General features: G+C 43.2%; 1 protein-coding gene across 6 annotated transcripts in view; it reads left to right on the top strand.

Moving 5' to 3' along the window:
• OTULINL (OTU deubiquitinase with linear linkage specificity like) overlaps positions 1-15,094 on the top strand; it is a 42,760-nt gene that overhangs the window by 10,719 nt on the left and 16,947 nt on the right. Inside the window, exon 1 of one of the 6 annotated variants that reach the window (XM_025209636.1) lies at positions 14,950-15,003. The exons of the other annotated variants lie outside the window; for them this stretch is intronic. Coding sequence (XP_025065421.1) covers positions 14,967-15,003 — 37 coding nt within the window. The 5' untranslated portion in view covers positions 14,950-14,966. Of the gene's footprint in view, positions 1-14,949; positions 15,004-15,094 lie in introns of those variants that run through there. 6 annotated transcript variants of the gene reach the window in all.

The raw sequence follows: 15,094 nt of genomic DNA, 5'->3' as shown, positions 1-15,094 counted from the left end.
CTGTTGTTGCAATGGTAAAGCATTGGCAGTGTGCCTGTCTCCCCAGTTTTTACCTGTGTTCTTGGTGTTTCATCTATTATTCCTTGTAGTTATGCACGAGGGTTTCACATGGTGGCTTTGGGGATTTCTCCAGGTACCTGTAAATGCAGGGGCCCAGAAGGCTCCTTTCAGGCATATGTCCCTATAAAGTGGCTTTCTTAAAGAGCTGTATCCTAAAGGCACGTGTGGAGGTGGTACCATGAACAGACTGCTGTAAAGTTAGTCTTTCAAGCAACAGTTACTTTCCTATACCAGCATGGACCAACATGCCACCCACCTATATCAGAAGATGGAGATGAGACCAACTCAAATTACTCTGATGTTAGGAGGCAGAAAGGGGCTGGCTCTCTTTAGAACCATTTTGCATAAGCGGTGGCTGGCAGGTCTCTTTCTGTTCCTAAAAGGCTGGTGGTTGTGGACAGTTGGCTACAAATCACCCTTGGTGGGAGTGTGTCAAGGCTGTGGAAAGATTAAAACCTGTAGGCACTGTAGTTCTGTTGACAAAACCTCTGTGAGAATGCAGCTTCTGTGTGTAGCCATGTTCCTGGCATTCAAGCAAGCTGCGTAGCTCTGGCAGCAAAACAGTTCCTTCTGCTGGAATAGTTGCATCCAAAGCAGGGAGTCCAGGCACCTTAGCCCTGGAGCTCAAGCAGCAGTTCCAGCAATTTAGAAATGGCCTCAGTTCAATTTTGGGTTTTTTTTCCCCTTTGGTTATTTTAGTCCTGAGGTTCCTGGCTTACTTGTGGGATGTATTGGATGAGCAGAGATTGCAAATTTATTCCATCTGTCCTGAAATAGTGGTTTTGTGTGGCACCAGTCTTGTTTTGTTGTCCCCTTTCAGCTGTAGCATTTCAGCTGCAAAGCACTGGAGAGACACAGCCAGGAAACTGCTGAGTATGAATGAACAAATTGATGAACATGCGTAGAGGTTAATGACTTACCTGATGAAGTACAAGCCTTGCTGCTGCTGTTGTGTTCTAAGAGATCAGATGTGCTCAGACAGAGGTTTAGTTTCCCAAACAGCTCATGTTCAGACCTTTTATGTTCTAGTTGCTCAGTGACTGATATCTTTTTTAACTTTGTATATTTGGGTTACAGGTGCACTCTTGTGTCACTGCTCATCTTGGTGCTCTGATACACAAATAAGTAGTAGTGGTTAGGTTTGGGTAGCCTGGTCACAGAGCGGGGCTCACCTGTGAACATAGAGATATTGCCTGCTCCATTGATATTGAATAGTGATTCTTTATATAAAATCTGGGCAGGCAACTCCCTGTGATAGATTTCTGTTAGTTGTCCAAGACTGAAACCTCAGAAAGCCTCTTGTTTCATCAGTTATAGTACTTATAGAGGCCTGAATTAACCCATTCTGTGCTTGAAACTCTTGCTATTTCAATATTGCAGAGATTAAGGAGAGAAACAACTCCATCTCTGGCAAGAATCCTTAGTGGTAGCAACTGCTGATATAATAGAGAATACCTCTGACACTATAGACTTAGTATCTATAAAGTGGCTAGCAGTTTGAGAGATGTTCATGAAGATTAGTCTCATCAGTCCACAGTAATGTTGTGCTTTGCTTGGGAAGAGAATGTAAATTGCTTTCTGGTGCTACTAGAGAATAGGATACAATATTAAAGCAGGTTAGAGAGAGAAGCTTCTTTTTAAGCAAATTAAATTTTAATTTTTCATGGTGAAAACATAAATGCAATATTCCTTTTTCCTGCCAGTTTGGATTTAGAACAATCAAAAATGTGCCATTTAGTGAGCTAAATCTCCACAAAGGCTGAATAAAAACAACCTTGAGCAGCATTAGTAACTCGGATACCTATTTAATAGGCAAATCTTCTTTGGAACAGTTTCCTTGAGTTTACATAAATACCATTTGATTGCATGTGGTTGGAGTGGAACTGAGGAAGGAGGCATAATACTTCAATGAATAAAATAACAATATTTAAAAGTGGCAATAACCAGGAGTTTCAGGAAGGTTTTCTTCGTTTCAAATGTAACATGTATATTGGCTGCCACCAGCTACTTTGGGAAAGGAGTGCTTGATTTATCTTTCCTGTAGTGAGTAATGGTGTTCACCTGTTATTTTGACTTGCCCAGTGTTTGAAGCTTTCCTTTATGAGGTGTTCCCTTGTTTAATGAGAGTAGGTCTGAGCTTTTTAAAGCTGTGGTGGAGCATGCCTCATCTCTGAAGGAAACTGGATTATGAATGGACTTGTGAACTGAAGCTTACCTTTGTTATTGTAGGAATCCTTAGAAGAAACTATTGCTCTATCTGCATAATTAGTTGATTAAATGGTGCTGTTCTTAAGGTTTAGAACAGTGATCCTCACCCTTCTTTGACTTGAGGCACCCTTCAAAAATACCAGCTCTTAGCTTTCACTCATTTATGATTAAAGAAAAATAATAGTTCTTCTGTTGCAAAGAGCTCAGAAAGACCACAAGAAGTTTATTTTTGACACTAGAGGTTCACACTAGATATTCAGGTTTATTTTTGACACTAGAGATTGACACTAGACACTGTTAGGAAAAAAATGTTTGTTTTTATTTTATGACTCGCATGTAGGTGTTTGCACACCTAACACTGGTAATAGCGTGTGGCACCCTGCTTGAGGACCACTAGCTTAGGGTTTTCTGTCCATTACATTAAAGTATGTTCTTGCTTAACCTGCAGACATTAAAAATATGCGACCTCAGTTACAATTTAGTTGGAGAAGAAATTTAAAAATATTACTCTCTAAACAAACACTGGTCTTGAGCAAGGGTTGGCAACCTATAACCCACAGGCAGGATCTGGCTCATGGAACTGGGGTCTTGGCAATGTTCAGCAATGTGGGGGCTTTGTCTGTACCAGGCTGTGGCTGAGAGACCGGGACGCTGTCCATGCCAGGCTGCAGCTGGCAATGAAGAGAAGCAGTGGTATTAGGGGTGGAGCAATACCTGCGTCCTAACACCAGTTCATCTTGGATCTGAGTTTCAGACTTTCAGTCCCCTTGTCAGAAAACATTGCCCACTTCTGGTCTTGAGGATGCATCTTGTAGTAGCAGATGGACAGGCATGTTAACCCCTATCACTTTGCATGGTTTTGGAGGATGGGAATGCAAAAGCCATTCTATCATCCCCCATTCCTGGTGGGTTTTTTGTTGTTTATTTTTTAAAAAGGCACTTGAACATGATTCTGAAACATCTTTCCAACAGGGCCCAAGGGAACTGAGAGAGGTTTTGCTGAAACTAATGGCTCAAATGCTAAAGCAACTGTTCACTTGATTAATAGGACCTTTACCGTGTGATGTTCTGATACCAATTTGAGTTTCAAGCTGTGTGCTCGCTTAGTACAAAAGCAAGTACCAGGACCATTAAACTGAATCCCAGGGGTTAGTGTACAGTGTGAAAGTGCTGATGATTGCCATTCTTTCCTATACCATTGATGTCATCTTTTGATACAATGAAAGAGATTTTTTTTTTTTTTTTGTTCTCTTACGCAAGGGGACAAGGTTGTTGTAGTGTAGGTCTACAAACCAAAGATTGTACATAGCAGTCACTGCAGCAAGTTGATTTTTTTTCCCCTCTGCATTAAGGAAAAGTTGTTTTACTTTGTTTAGTGTGGAGTAGCTATTTAATTGGATAACCCTACTGACACATCTTGGTTTTGCAGCTGGTCACAATAACATTATTTATAGTTTCCCTCTTTTTACTATGGATTAGTGATGCATGAAATCCTGGTGAAGTTGAGGGAGTGTTTTTGCTGCCCCGTAAAACTTTTCATTATTTTTGGCCCATATGCAAATGATGTAATCTGTCATATTTGCAACAGGAAACGAGCAAAACAGATATTACATAATGTTTCTAATTATCTTCTATTCTTCCTTCTTCCAGTTTAAATCTGGTTTAGCTGCCTTACAGACAACAGAGATGCAATGGTGTCTTTTTTGGTATGGCTAGGTTAGCCTTTTCACTGAACCAGAAATTTATCTACTTAGTTTCAAGTATACGGTATGTGATTAGTGGATAAAGAATGAATTTCCTGAGCATGGCGTTAAAAAGCAATATGAAAAATTTTCTGTCTGACTTTTTTAGTAACCCTTTTACTAATACATAGCTGGTTTAGTATTTGCACTTGATAGAAAATTCAATTGCCAGGTATCAGGCAAATGTAAGTTTTAAAAAAGCTTGGTTTGAAATGAAGGAAATTTGGTAATGTTTTATCCTCCCTACTCTTCTCATAGATCTCTGGTTTTCTCTGTCAGCACTTCCCGTTGCTTAAACAGAACCAGAAGTTACTCATGCCTTCAGCTGAGAAGGCAACTACTCAGTGCAGACAAGAAAGGCTATATATATCAATTACACATGGCTCCCTGTTCCAAGCAGTGCTTTCAAAAGTGATGGTTCATGGAAACCATTTTACTGAATGCCATTCTGCACTACCTTAGTCTTCAAATCTTTCAGTGTATGCTGATAGGCTATCAGAGCTTGGAGAAATGTAGAATGCTTGTTTCATTGCACATCTCACTATAATAACTGACAGCAAAATAGTTTTCACTATAACCCTCTGTCGAAGGAAGTCAGCCATTTAAAAAAACTGGAAGAACAAGAATTGTATTTGGTGTAACCTTCCCAAACTTGTGTAAGCCTGGACCTTGAGATTCCACTGCCACATCATTGTTCCTTGGGGTAAAGGAATAACTATGTGCACTGTCATTGTCAGCTTCCTTTATGTATGCCAGTGTGTCAGTCAGGCAAAGGGACTGAGACAAACTGCTAAAGGGCTACACATCTATCTATTTATTAAAAAGAATAGAATGAAAAAGAATGCAGGGAATGAGGGTGCCTGAGAGAGCGTTGTCTAGTGATTATGCTGGTAGAAGGAAAGCTTAGATTTAGGACTTCTGGGTTCTGCTGTTCTCAGAAGGGAAAGTGGAATCCATTTCGCAGTTACTAAGAACACCTTGCTGTCTGATTCATATACAAAACATAACTTTTTCTGACCCCACTTACCTTTATAACAAGATGAGCCATATTGTTGTTTTTAATGCCACAGGGCACCAAACCTGTTTTAAGGAAAGGAGAGAGAAATATGCCTCTTGATCAGCCACCCACTCAACTGAATGGCATTCACTTGTCCTGTTGCTGATTGTGACATAAAATCTTAAGAGCAGAAGGAAGCTGGATTTCTTGAAAAGAATATGGTCTTCATATTTTTTATAGCTAATTACACTAAAAAGAATCCATTTTTCCTTTTGACACCCCGGTACCAATAATCAGTTGCATACGTTTGGATTTTTTTCTGATGATTTTTCAGAATCAAATAGGGCCCCATATAGGAGAGCAAGTTCCTAACTTCTTTAATGTAAACCACTGCTGGACTGGAAGTTTGATGTCTCCTCATTTCATTTCACCGTAATTAAGTGAACCAAGTTTGGGAACCACTGTGCTGGGAAATTTATGTCTTGTGCAAATGGAGAATTCTGATGCATGATTTTTCTGGCAGGTTTTCTTTTTAGGGCACCTGCTGCCTTTTTGGAACAAGAACTTTAAATATTGGCACAAATAATAAGTTGAAAATGTGGCACAAAAGAAACTGGAACCTACTTACAGAGTCACAGTTATTTATACATCAGTGGGTGCATCTACACAAGATGCCTTAATGCGCAGTAAACTGTTCTACTGTGCATTAGCATTTCACAGCAAAAACCGTGTTAATGTGCTAATATGCAGTAGAATTAGTCTACTGCACATTAAGCATCACACAAAATCCCAAACACATTTGTCTTTGCTACTGCACCTTTATCTAGTACCTCATATTAGGTACTAAACTTAATGCACAGTAGCAAAGGCACACTAATGAACATGTAAACACAACCTTTGTACTGCTGAATGCGTTATTAGTGTTTGGTTAGTGTAACAGGGCAAGGACCAACCCTGTTTCTTTGGTGCTACAAAGTTGCAAGTGCAGGGGAAAGTCAGGTCAGGGACAGGGCAAGGATAATTACTTAGTAGACACAGTTGGGGAGAGGGATCGCACCTTGGGTGAATGTTGCTTGATTAAGAGCCAACGACTATTAAAGTCAATGGCAGGGGGCTTTTCTTTGCCTCTTGGGGCACCGCGTGAGGAGAGTCAGCAGGGAAAGCCAGGACCAGCAAACCCTGCACTGGAACAGATTGAGTGCAGGTAACCACGATGACCAGTGAAGCAAACAGATGAGAGAGAGGAGATTGATCCTCAGGCAGAGAGAAGGTCCTACAGAGGAAGAATCCGCTGATACCTGTGAAGAAAGGAAAGGGAGTGAGACTGGAGGCAAGCCGACAAGCTCAGGGGAGTGGGTTGCATGGCAGTGGAGGGCAAAGGAAGACCGCACGCTGTGAGAACAGCCAGAGTTATCCACAACCCATGAGGAATTCACTAATAAACCAGTTTACTTTTATCCTGCCTCTGGGGTGATTTAGTACACCCTCTCTGGTTGGGGAATTAACTTCTTATTCTTCTATTACTTGAAGGCATGGCAGGCGGGCCCCAGGGAGAGTTTTTGTTATTCACCCCCACACAGCCACAAGTGGTGCATTGGCCCGGAAGCAGTGACTATACCCCATCAGGATGGAGTCCATGGAGGTCCAGAACCTCAGCGACTGGTAACAGGCATGCACCCTGATGCTGAGAATTTTGCAAGGGTAACAAGCTCAGATGGAGGAGCTTATACGAATGAGGACACAAGAAGCTGAGGCCAGGATTTGGCTGTTTGCATGGCAACAAGACCTTGGTGAGAAAATCGAGGCACAATAGGTACACTGGTCCCGGGAAGCGGGAGGAACCCTGCTGCCTAAGATGTGCCCTCAAGATGACGTCAAAGCTTTCCTAGAGGATTTTGAATGATCAGCTATTGTGGCTAAATGGGATCCCACTACCTGGGCCACCTGAATAGGACCGCTTCCGATAGGACTGGCACAAGCAGCTTACAGAGCAATGGCCCAGTCCGAGGCTAGAGATTATAACACAGTCAAAGTTGCGATCTTGTGTCACCTGGAGCTGACTCCCAAGATGTATGGACAAAAGTTTGGAGCAAAGAAGCAAGGGGAGGAATTTTGGTCACGCTTAGTTGCCCAGAGATTAAGGAATCTAGCAAAAAACCTAAACTCCTGATTGATGTTGGGATAGGTGACACGATAATCCCCACAGTAGTTGACACTAGATGTACTCAGATCATGGTAAGGGCAGATCTGGTCCCCCCACAGACGGATACACCAGAAAACGCAGTAAGCATGATCTGTATATCTGGGGCCTCCTACACATATGAAAGAAGGAAACTCCAGCTGACTCTGTTGGGACAAACCAAAGAATTGGCAGTGGGGTTAGTGGAAACCCTTCCCTGCTCCATGCTGCTGGGCCACATCTGTGAGAAGTGGTGATGCAAGTAATGGGAAAACCAGGGGGTGAGGAGGACCTTGCCCAGGAAATCTGTTTTGGAGATAACACCTTCCAGGAAGAACAGACCCAAGAACCACTCTTTCAGAACATTCTGGGGGAACGGCTGGCAAAGAGAGAAGATGAGGTGCTAGACTCTAACCCAATGGCACAGAATCCATGGTTCAAGGTAAAGGATGGCATTCTATACCGTGTGGAAAGGGGAAGGGATGGGGATGAACAGACCCAGGTATTGGTGCCCTGATCTTATTGGAGGACCCTTCTCTGAGTGGCCCATACCCTCCCTATGGAGGGGCATATGGAGAGAGATAAGACAGAGGCCAGGCTTACCAGACAGGTATTCTGGCCTGGGATTTATAAAATGGTTGAGCTGTATTCCTGAGAGTGCCAAAAGACCAGGGGTGTGAAACCACCCTGAGCTCCACTAATACCTGTCCCGTTGGCTGAGTGACCCTTTGGTCGGATAGCCTTGGATATAGCAGGCCCCTTTCCATACAGGATACTAGTTTGTCCTTGTTATTGTGGATTACAAAACCCAGTTTCCAGAGGCGGTCCCACTACAATTAGTGACAGCACCCAAGATAGCCGAAGCACTTATGAAGTGGGTATTCTGGGTAGGAATTCCCCAAGAAATCCTAACAGACCAGGGAAAGAATTTCATGTCTGCCATCCTACGAGGGGTCTGTAGGACATTGCAGATCAAACAACTCAGAACATTGGTATACCATCCACAAACAGATGGCCTTGTGGAGCACTTTAATTGTACCCTCAAAGCCATGATTCAAGCTGTGATACAAGGAGACCCCAGTAAGTGGGAGGAAATATTGCCACCTTTGTTGTTTTCAGTAAGAGAGGCCCCACAGGCATCCACACAATATTCACCCTTTGAGTTGATCTATGGGCACCAGCCCAGAGGACTAATTGACCTCGTATGTGAAGGATGGATTGAATCAGAACCAGGAAGATCTGTGACCCCAAAGCTGGTAACCAATTTTAGGGAGAGACTGGAGAAGGCTAGGAGCATCACCCAGGAGAACCTGGGATGGAGCCAGGTAAGGCAGAAACACTTATATGACTGTCACACCCAAGAAAGAGAACTTAAAGAAGGGGACCAGGTGCTGGTGTTGTTACCAGACAATACCCACAAATTGCTGGCACGCTGGCAAGGGCCCTTTTAGGTGGTTAGGAAGAGGTGGCCCAGTAAATTGAGGTGCTGAGAATGGAACCAAAATGAAGGAAACAAATTTATCATATCAAACTTTTGAAAAAGTGGCACCCACAGGAGGGATGGTTGATGCAGAAAGACGGGGACATAGATGGCCTGGGAGGTCCAGAGCTATCCCCAAAGGTTGGGAGGCACCGAGTGCTGGAGGGTACTCTAGAAAGAAACCAACAGGAGGGATTGGAAGAAATAATAAACGAATTCTGAGATGTCTTCAAGGAAACCCTGGGGGAGGCACAAGGTATTGAGCATAATATTAAGACTCCAATGTGCTGTGTCATCCAAAATCAGTGGAGAAGGCTACCCAGACATCAGTGCGATGTGGTTAAGAAGAAGATTGTAAAGATGCAATGACTGAGAATCATTGATGAATCACCAAGTCCCTAGAGGAGCCCTTTGGTGATAGTTACTAAGTCAGATGGTTCACTCAGACTTTGTGTAGATTTCTGCAAAGTGAATGAGGTAGCTGAGTTTGATGCAGTCCCCATACCCAGAATAGACAACATGCTGGAGAAAATTGGGACTGCCAGGTATATCTCAACAATAGACCTCACAAAGGGGTATTGGCAGATACCCATGGCAAGGGAAAATCAAGAAAAGATGGCATTTGGTACCCCCTGGGGAATGTTTCATTTTAAGCGGATGCCCTTTGGGCTACACAGGGCGGCGGCCTCATTTCAGAGGTTGATGGATAGGGTCCTGGTCCCACACCAAGAATATGCATCTGCTTACATTGATGATATAATCATATTTTCAGAAGAATGGGAGCAGCGCTGCCAACACCTGCGGACCATCCTGTTAGAACTACGCAAGGCAGGTCTGACTGCAAACACAAAGAAATGCTCCCTCGGGGAAAAGCAAAACCTAGTACTTAGGGTTCATTGTGGGTCAAGGCAGAATCCAGCCAGTAGCTGATAAGATTGATGCCCTGCAACGATACAGACTCCCTAAGACCTTGAAACAACTGAGATCCTTTCTGGGGTTTGCTAATTACTACCACTGGTTCATTAGAAATTTTGCTCACATAGCAGCCTCACTTACAAACCTAACCAGAGGTAAGAAAAATCCAGTCAGATGGAATGACCAAGTGGTTCAGGCCTTTAGAGACATCAAGCTTGCATTATACCAGGCACCGGTATTGTATACCTTGGATTTTCAAAATACCTTTTACCTACAGACTGACACATCAGGCACAGCTCTAGGAGCTATACTGTTCCAAAAAGAGCATGGGGAGAAAAGACCAGTGGCTTATGTGCGCAAGTGGCTATCGCCTTCAGAGACCCGATATTCCACTATTGAGTGCAGAATTAACTTCTTATTCTTCCATCACTTCGAGGTGTGGCAGGAGAGCCCCAGGGAGAGAGTTTTTGTTATTGACCCCCACACGGCCACAGTTAGAACCTCGGGTGAATCTCTTCTGTAAACTCGAGAGGATGCAATCTTTACCTGGACTATGGTGATGTTTGAGCCAGCAGCCATGGAAAAGGTTGATATGAGCACAGTACTGGAACTTCACATGCAGCCCATCTGTTTCTTAATTCATGTTTTTAAGGGTTTAAGGCAATCATTCTCAACTACAGTGTTTTTAAGGGCGCTGCACAGCGTTAGCACTGTTAGGTTTGCAAATGGCTATACATGATTCACAAGATAAACCCAGAGATTTCACATAGACATCTATAGTGTCAAAAATATTCTGACCTGTTGTGGTCTTTCTAAGTTCTTTGAAATAATAGAATTGTTCTATTATTTTTTCAGAAAAAAGTGAAAGCTAAGAGCTGGCATTTTCCAGGGGGTTCCTAGAGGCTAATGAGGAGTGTTTGGAGTCTAAAAGGTTCAGAATCACTGATTTAAGGGAAGGGAACATGGTGAGGGAAAAGGGATTTTACATTTCCTTTTGTCTTGAAACATTTTCAAGAGCAATTTGTGATTGAGCTGCCACTTCAACATCTCTGATACTTAAAACCAGTAATAATTAGGGCCCCAATTTAATTTTTTTTTACTATAAAATGGGTGCTGAAATAGTCTGTTGGACTACAAATTACTGCTGGTAAACCAAGATTACTCCAGGAGGTGGCAAAATGGGGTTTTAAGCATGAAGTTATAGATTTTTTTTTTTTTCTTTTTAAAGAATAATGTAATAAACTCAAAATAATTAATGGGTTGGTTTTACAGCCTTGTCTATGTTGTTGTTTTTTTTTTATTCTTGCAACATTTAATATCATTGTTTCTATTAAGATATAAGAAACCCTACAGAATAATTTATATACTTAAATGAGCAAGCGCTGTTATAATCAGAATAAATATTTGTGTTAGCAGGCTGCTAATGCACATCTCGTATTGAAGGCACACAGCTTTCTACCTCCCAAGGTCCTGAAGGAATGTACCAACAGCTTACTAATGAACCCCTTGAAAATAGTCAAAGCTCTATGCCATGAGAGGAATCTTATTGGATTTCAAGAGGCATATTTTGCTTCTTTAAGTATTGACTGGTTTTTTTTTGTTTTTTTTTTTTTTTTCCAGAATATCAGGATATTCAGGAACTCTCTGTATGTCTCAGTTGAAGGATATGACAAATTCTTGTTAAATATGTAGCAATGTGAGCCCTTTTTAAATAAGGAGTTGAAACAAAAGCCTTGGATGTTAGAAAATTTGTCAAATACATCCCTGCCGCTTTGCAAAGCATGTTTGATTTTAAAAAAGGAAAAGTTTGTGCCTTTTAGTAGTCCCTTTCTGCCTTATCTAATCAAATCCGAATACAGACACATATATCCGTAACAAATAATCCAACAGGATTTTATAGATTTGATAAAAATTCTCTGCAGGTATTCTCTTTTTCTTTACATCTTTGGGGGTTTTTTGGTGTTGTTTAGTGGTTTTTCAGGGAGTTTGTTTCAATTTCTTTGTTTCATTGTGTAACTTTTAACCCGGCTCAAACTGGATCAGTGTTGAATTAGCTTGTACTATGTTAGCCGTCAGGCACACTGGTGCGACAACAGACAGATGGGGAGTGTGGCTCCAGCCAGGCAGGAGGCGTGGCTCCAGCCCAAAATGCCATCCGGCTGGCTGCATGCCACACCCTCTCCCGCCTCCCCCCATCAGTGTCTGGATGGCTGCCACACACACGCACACTCTCTCTCTCTCTCTCTCTCCCCGGTGTGCCACAGTGCTTTTTTTATTTAGGTAAATGTGCTGTGGGGCAAAAATGGTTGGGAAAGGCTGCTATTAGAGTGTTCTACAACTATCAAAACCTCCACACCTGCTCATACAGCTTACTTTCTCGAATCTGTTAGTGGTGGCCAAAGACAAATGTTTGCTTCAGTGTATAAGAAAATGTTAGGCTGTATTTTGGACCCACTTTGGTAGAACGTGTGCTATAAAATTATTCATGAACTCTTCAAAAACGGCACTTCTAGGGAGAGCCCTCCTCCATGTCAAGTGAGCAGCTGTCTTCATGCCATACACAGGCCTGAAGTGTTGTGTGGGGATAAATGGAGGAGCAGAACTGTAAAACATATTAGCCTCTTCTTAGTCGCACCTCATTTTCATGTGAATAAGCTTGGTCCTGGCTTCTAGGCAATCTAAATGTTATGTCTCATAGCAAAATTTCCTGATTGGTAGAATAAGGCTGTTATATTAGCAGTGTTCTTGACATGGACAGTAGTTTTCAAAAACATGTCCACATAAATACCCAGATTATAGATTCATAGGCACTAGGGCTGGAAGGGACCTCGTAAGATCATTGGGTCCAGCCCCCTGCCCAAGGGGCACAAAGTTAGCTGGGGTCAAAGGATCCCAGCAAGATAAGCACCCAAATGTTCCTTAAAAGTGACCAGAGTAGGTGCTTGCACCACCTCTGGGAGGAGTCTATTCCAGGCCTTGGGGGCTCGGGTAGTAAAGAAGTTTTTCCTTATGTCCAGCATAAATCGTCTTGTAAGAATTTATGACTGTTTGACCTTGTCATCCCTTGGGGTGCTCTGGTGAACAGGTGTTCCCCCAGATCCTGATGGATGCTCCTTATGCACTTACAGACTGTCACCAAGTCACCCCTGAGCCTGTGCTTTTCCAAGCTGAAGAGCCCCATGGCTCTCAGCCTCTCTTCGTAAGTCCTGTTCTCTAGCCCTCTGGTCATGCGTGCGGCTCTCCTCTGGACTCTTTCAAGCTTCTCCACATCCTTTCTGAATTGTGGAGCCCAGAATTGGATGCAGTACTCTAGCTGCGGCCCCACCAGGGCCGAGTACAATAGGAGGATGATATCCTGGGTCTTGCTCGAGATGCATCGGTAGATGCGAGCCAGAGTTTTGTTGGATTTTCCAGCTGTGGTATCACAGTGGTGCTTCGTAATCATCTTGTGGTCAGTCATGACTCCCAAGCCCCTTTCAGCCATGGTGCTAGCAAGTATAGCACTGCTGAGCCTATAAGTGTGGTGTGGGTTTTTTCTCCCTAGGTGGAGCATCTTGCCTTTCTTTGCATCTTGCATTTCTTTGTATTGAATGCCATCAGGTTTTCATCCACCCACCTTGCAAGCCTATCAAGGTCAGCCTGAATCACCAGCCTATCCTCCAGTGTGGACACTCCTCCCCAAAGTTTGGTGTCGTCAGCAAGCTTGGCCAGTCCACTTCTGACACCAGAGTCCAGATCGTTTATAAAGATATTAAAGCGTACAGGTCTGAGAACAGAGCCTTGAGAAACACCAATGGTCACTGAGTGCCATGTTGATTCAATTCCATCAACTACCACTCTCTGGGTCTGACCTCAGAGCCAGTTTCCCCAGCTATTGGACTGTAAGGTAGTTGAGGCCTCAGCTGCTCAATTTTTCCAGGTGAAAGGCTTTTTTAAAGTCCAAATATATGATATCTACCTCTTCCCCTTTGTCCAGGTGATGTGCCACCTGGTCATAGAAGGAAATGAGATTGGTTAGGTAAGACCTACCCACAACAAACCCAAGCTGGCTGTCGCTCAGAAAGTTGCCTTCTTTTAGCTTATCAAGAATGGTTTCTTTGATAATTTTTTCTAAGATCTTTCCAGGAATTGAGGTCAAACTGATCGACCTGTCGTTTCCTGGATCTTCTTTTCTCCACAAAGTAGTCATTAAGCAGTTTGGCTTTTGCCCAAGTGTCGGTTGTCAGCTGTCCAGTGTTGCCCTTGTTTTTCTTCCGATGCTCCACATATTTGAAGAAGAACTTTTTATTGTCCTTGATTCGTGTAGCCAATTGGAGTTTGGTTGCAGCCTTGGCTTTCCTAGTCCACTCCCTACAGGTGCGGACCAGTGCAGCATATTCCTCCTTAGTGGCATTTCCTGTCTTCCATCCTTTATAAGCCTCTTTTTAGATGTAGGAGGTCCATGAGTTCCCTGCTGAGGCAAAGGGGTCACTGAGCCCTTTTACTACCTTTTCTATGAGTTGGGATGGACTCTCCATGAGCTTCTAGGATTGCTTCCTTTACTGCAACCACTCATCAACCACTCCCCTTCCTGTCAAGTCGCGGTTTCTCAGGGCCTTGCCAACAAGCCTTCTGAGCTTTTGAAAGTTGGCTTTCCCAAGGTTGAGAACTTTTGCATTGCTGACTGACTTGCCAGCTTTGTGATGCAATACATACACACACACACACACACACACACACACACACACAGAGCTCCTTTGAGATTTCTAAAGCTGCCTGGATTTGCAGTTGTCTTTAGAGTTGTTTTTATTAGTAACAAAAGATCCTAAAAACTTTTAAGTACTTGGTAACAGAGGCCTGCCCTGACTTCTGCCTTCTGAAAATGGAGAAGGGCCATCCTTATAGGCTATCCTTTTAGCCTCCTGGCAGTTTCCAAGGGAAGAACTTCCCTTATGCCCATGACCCTGAACTTGCCTACCTAGAGCCTTAACCATCCCTTTACTTCCAGCAGCAGTCTTTGCCCAGTAGCATAACAAAAGGGGAAGCAACCAGAGCAGTAGCTCTGGGCATCACCTTTGTAGGAGGATGTGAAAATAGCTACCATTACAGTGGTGGCTGATTGCACTGTCACAGTCAGGATGGCAGCAATCCCATGTGCCCAGCAAATCGTGGCTGCATCAGGCACAGAGGTGCCCTGCTACACCTGTGGTCTTACCATGTTCAATCTGCTTATCTGTGCCATTTTGTGACCCAGGTGCCCAAAACGCTCCGTCCCAAAGGGCCAGGCTTTGGGAGCAAGGCATAGCAATATAAAGTACATATGCCTAAAAACCAGGAACCTGTTTTACTACGTTTTGCCAAACCAAATGTGCTTCTGTATTGACAGCTCCAATTACATCCTGGCTGATGCGATTAGGTGAAAATCTCAGCTTTCAGTCTAAAAGTAAGTGGTAAGCCCTGGTTGGGTTGTAGAGGGGTCAGGAAAGCTTGAAAACAAGACTCAAGTGTATTCTAATTACTAAAAAGTTAGACTT

This window comes from Alligator sinensis, unplaced genomic scaffold (assembly GCF_000455745.1).
Source record: "Alligator sinensis unplaced genomic scaffold, ASM45574v1 scaffold420_1, whole genome shotgun sequence".
Taxonomy (NCBI): Eukaryota; Metazoa; Chordata; order Crocodylia; family Alligatoridae; genus Alligator; species Alligator sinensis.
This window is presented reverse-complemented; position numbering and strand designations above follow the sequence as displayed.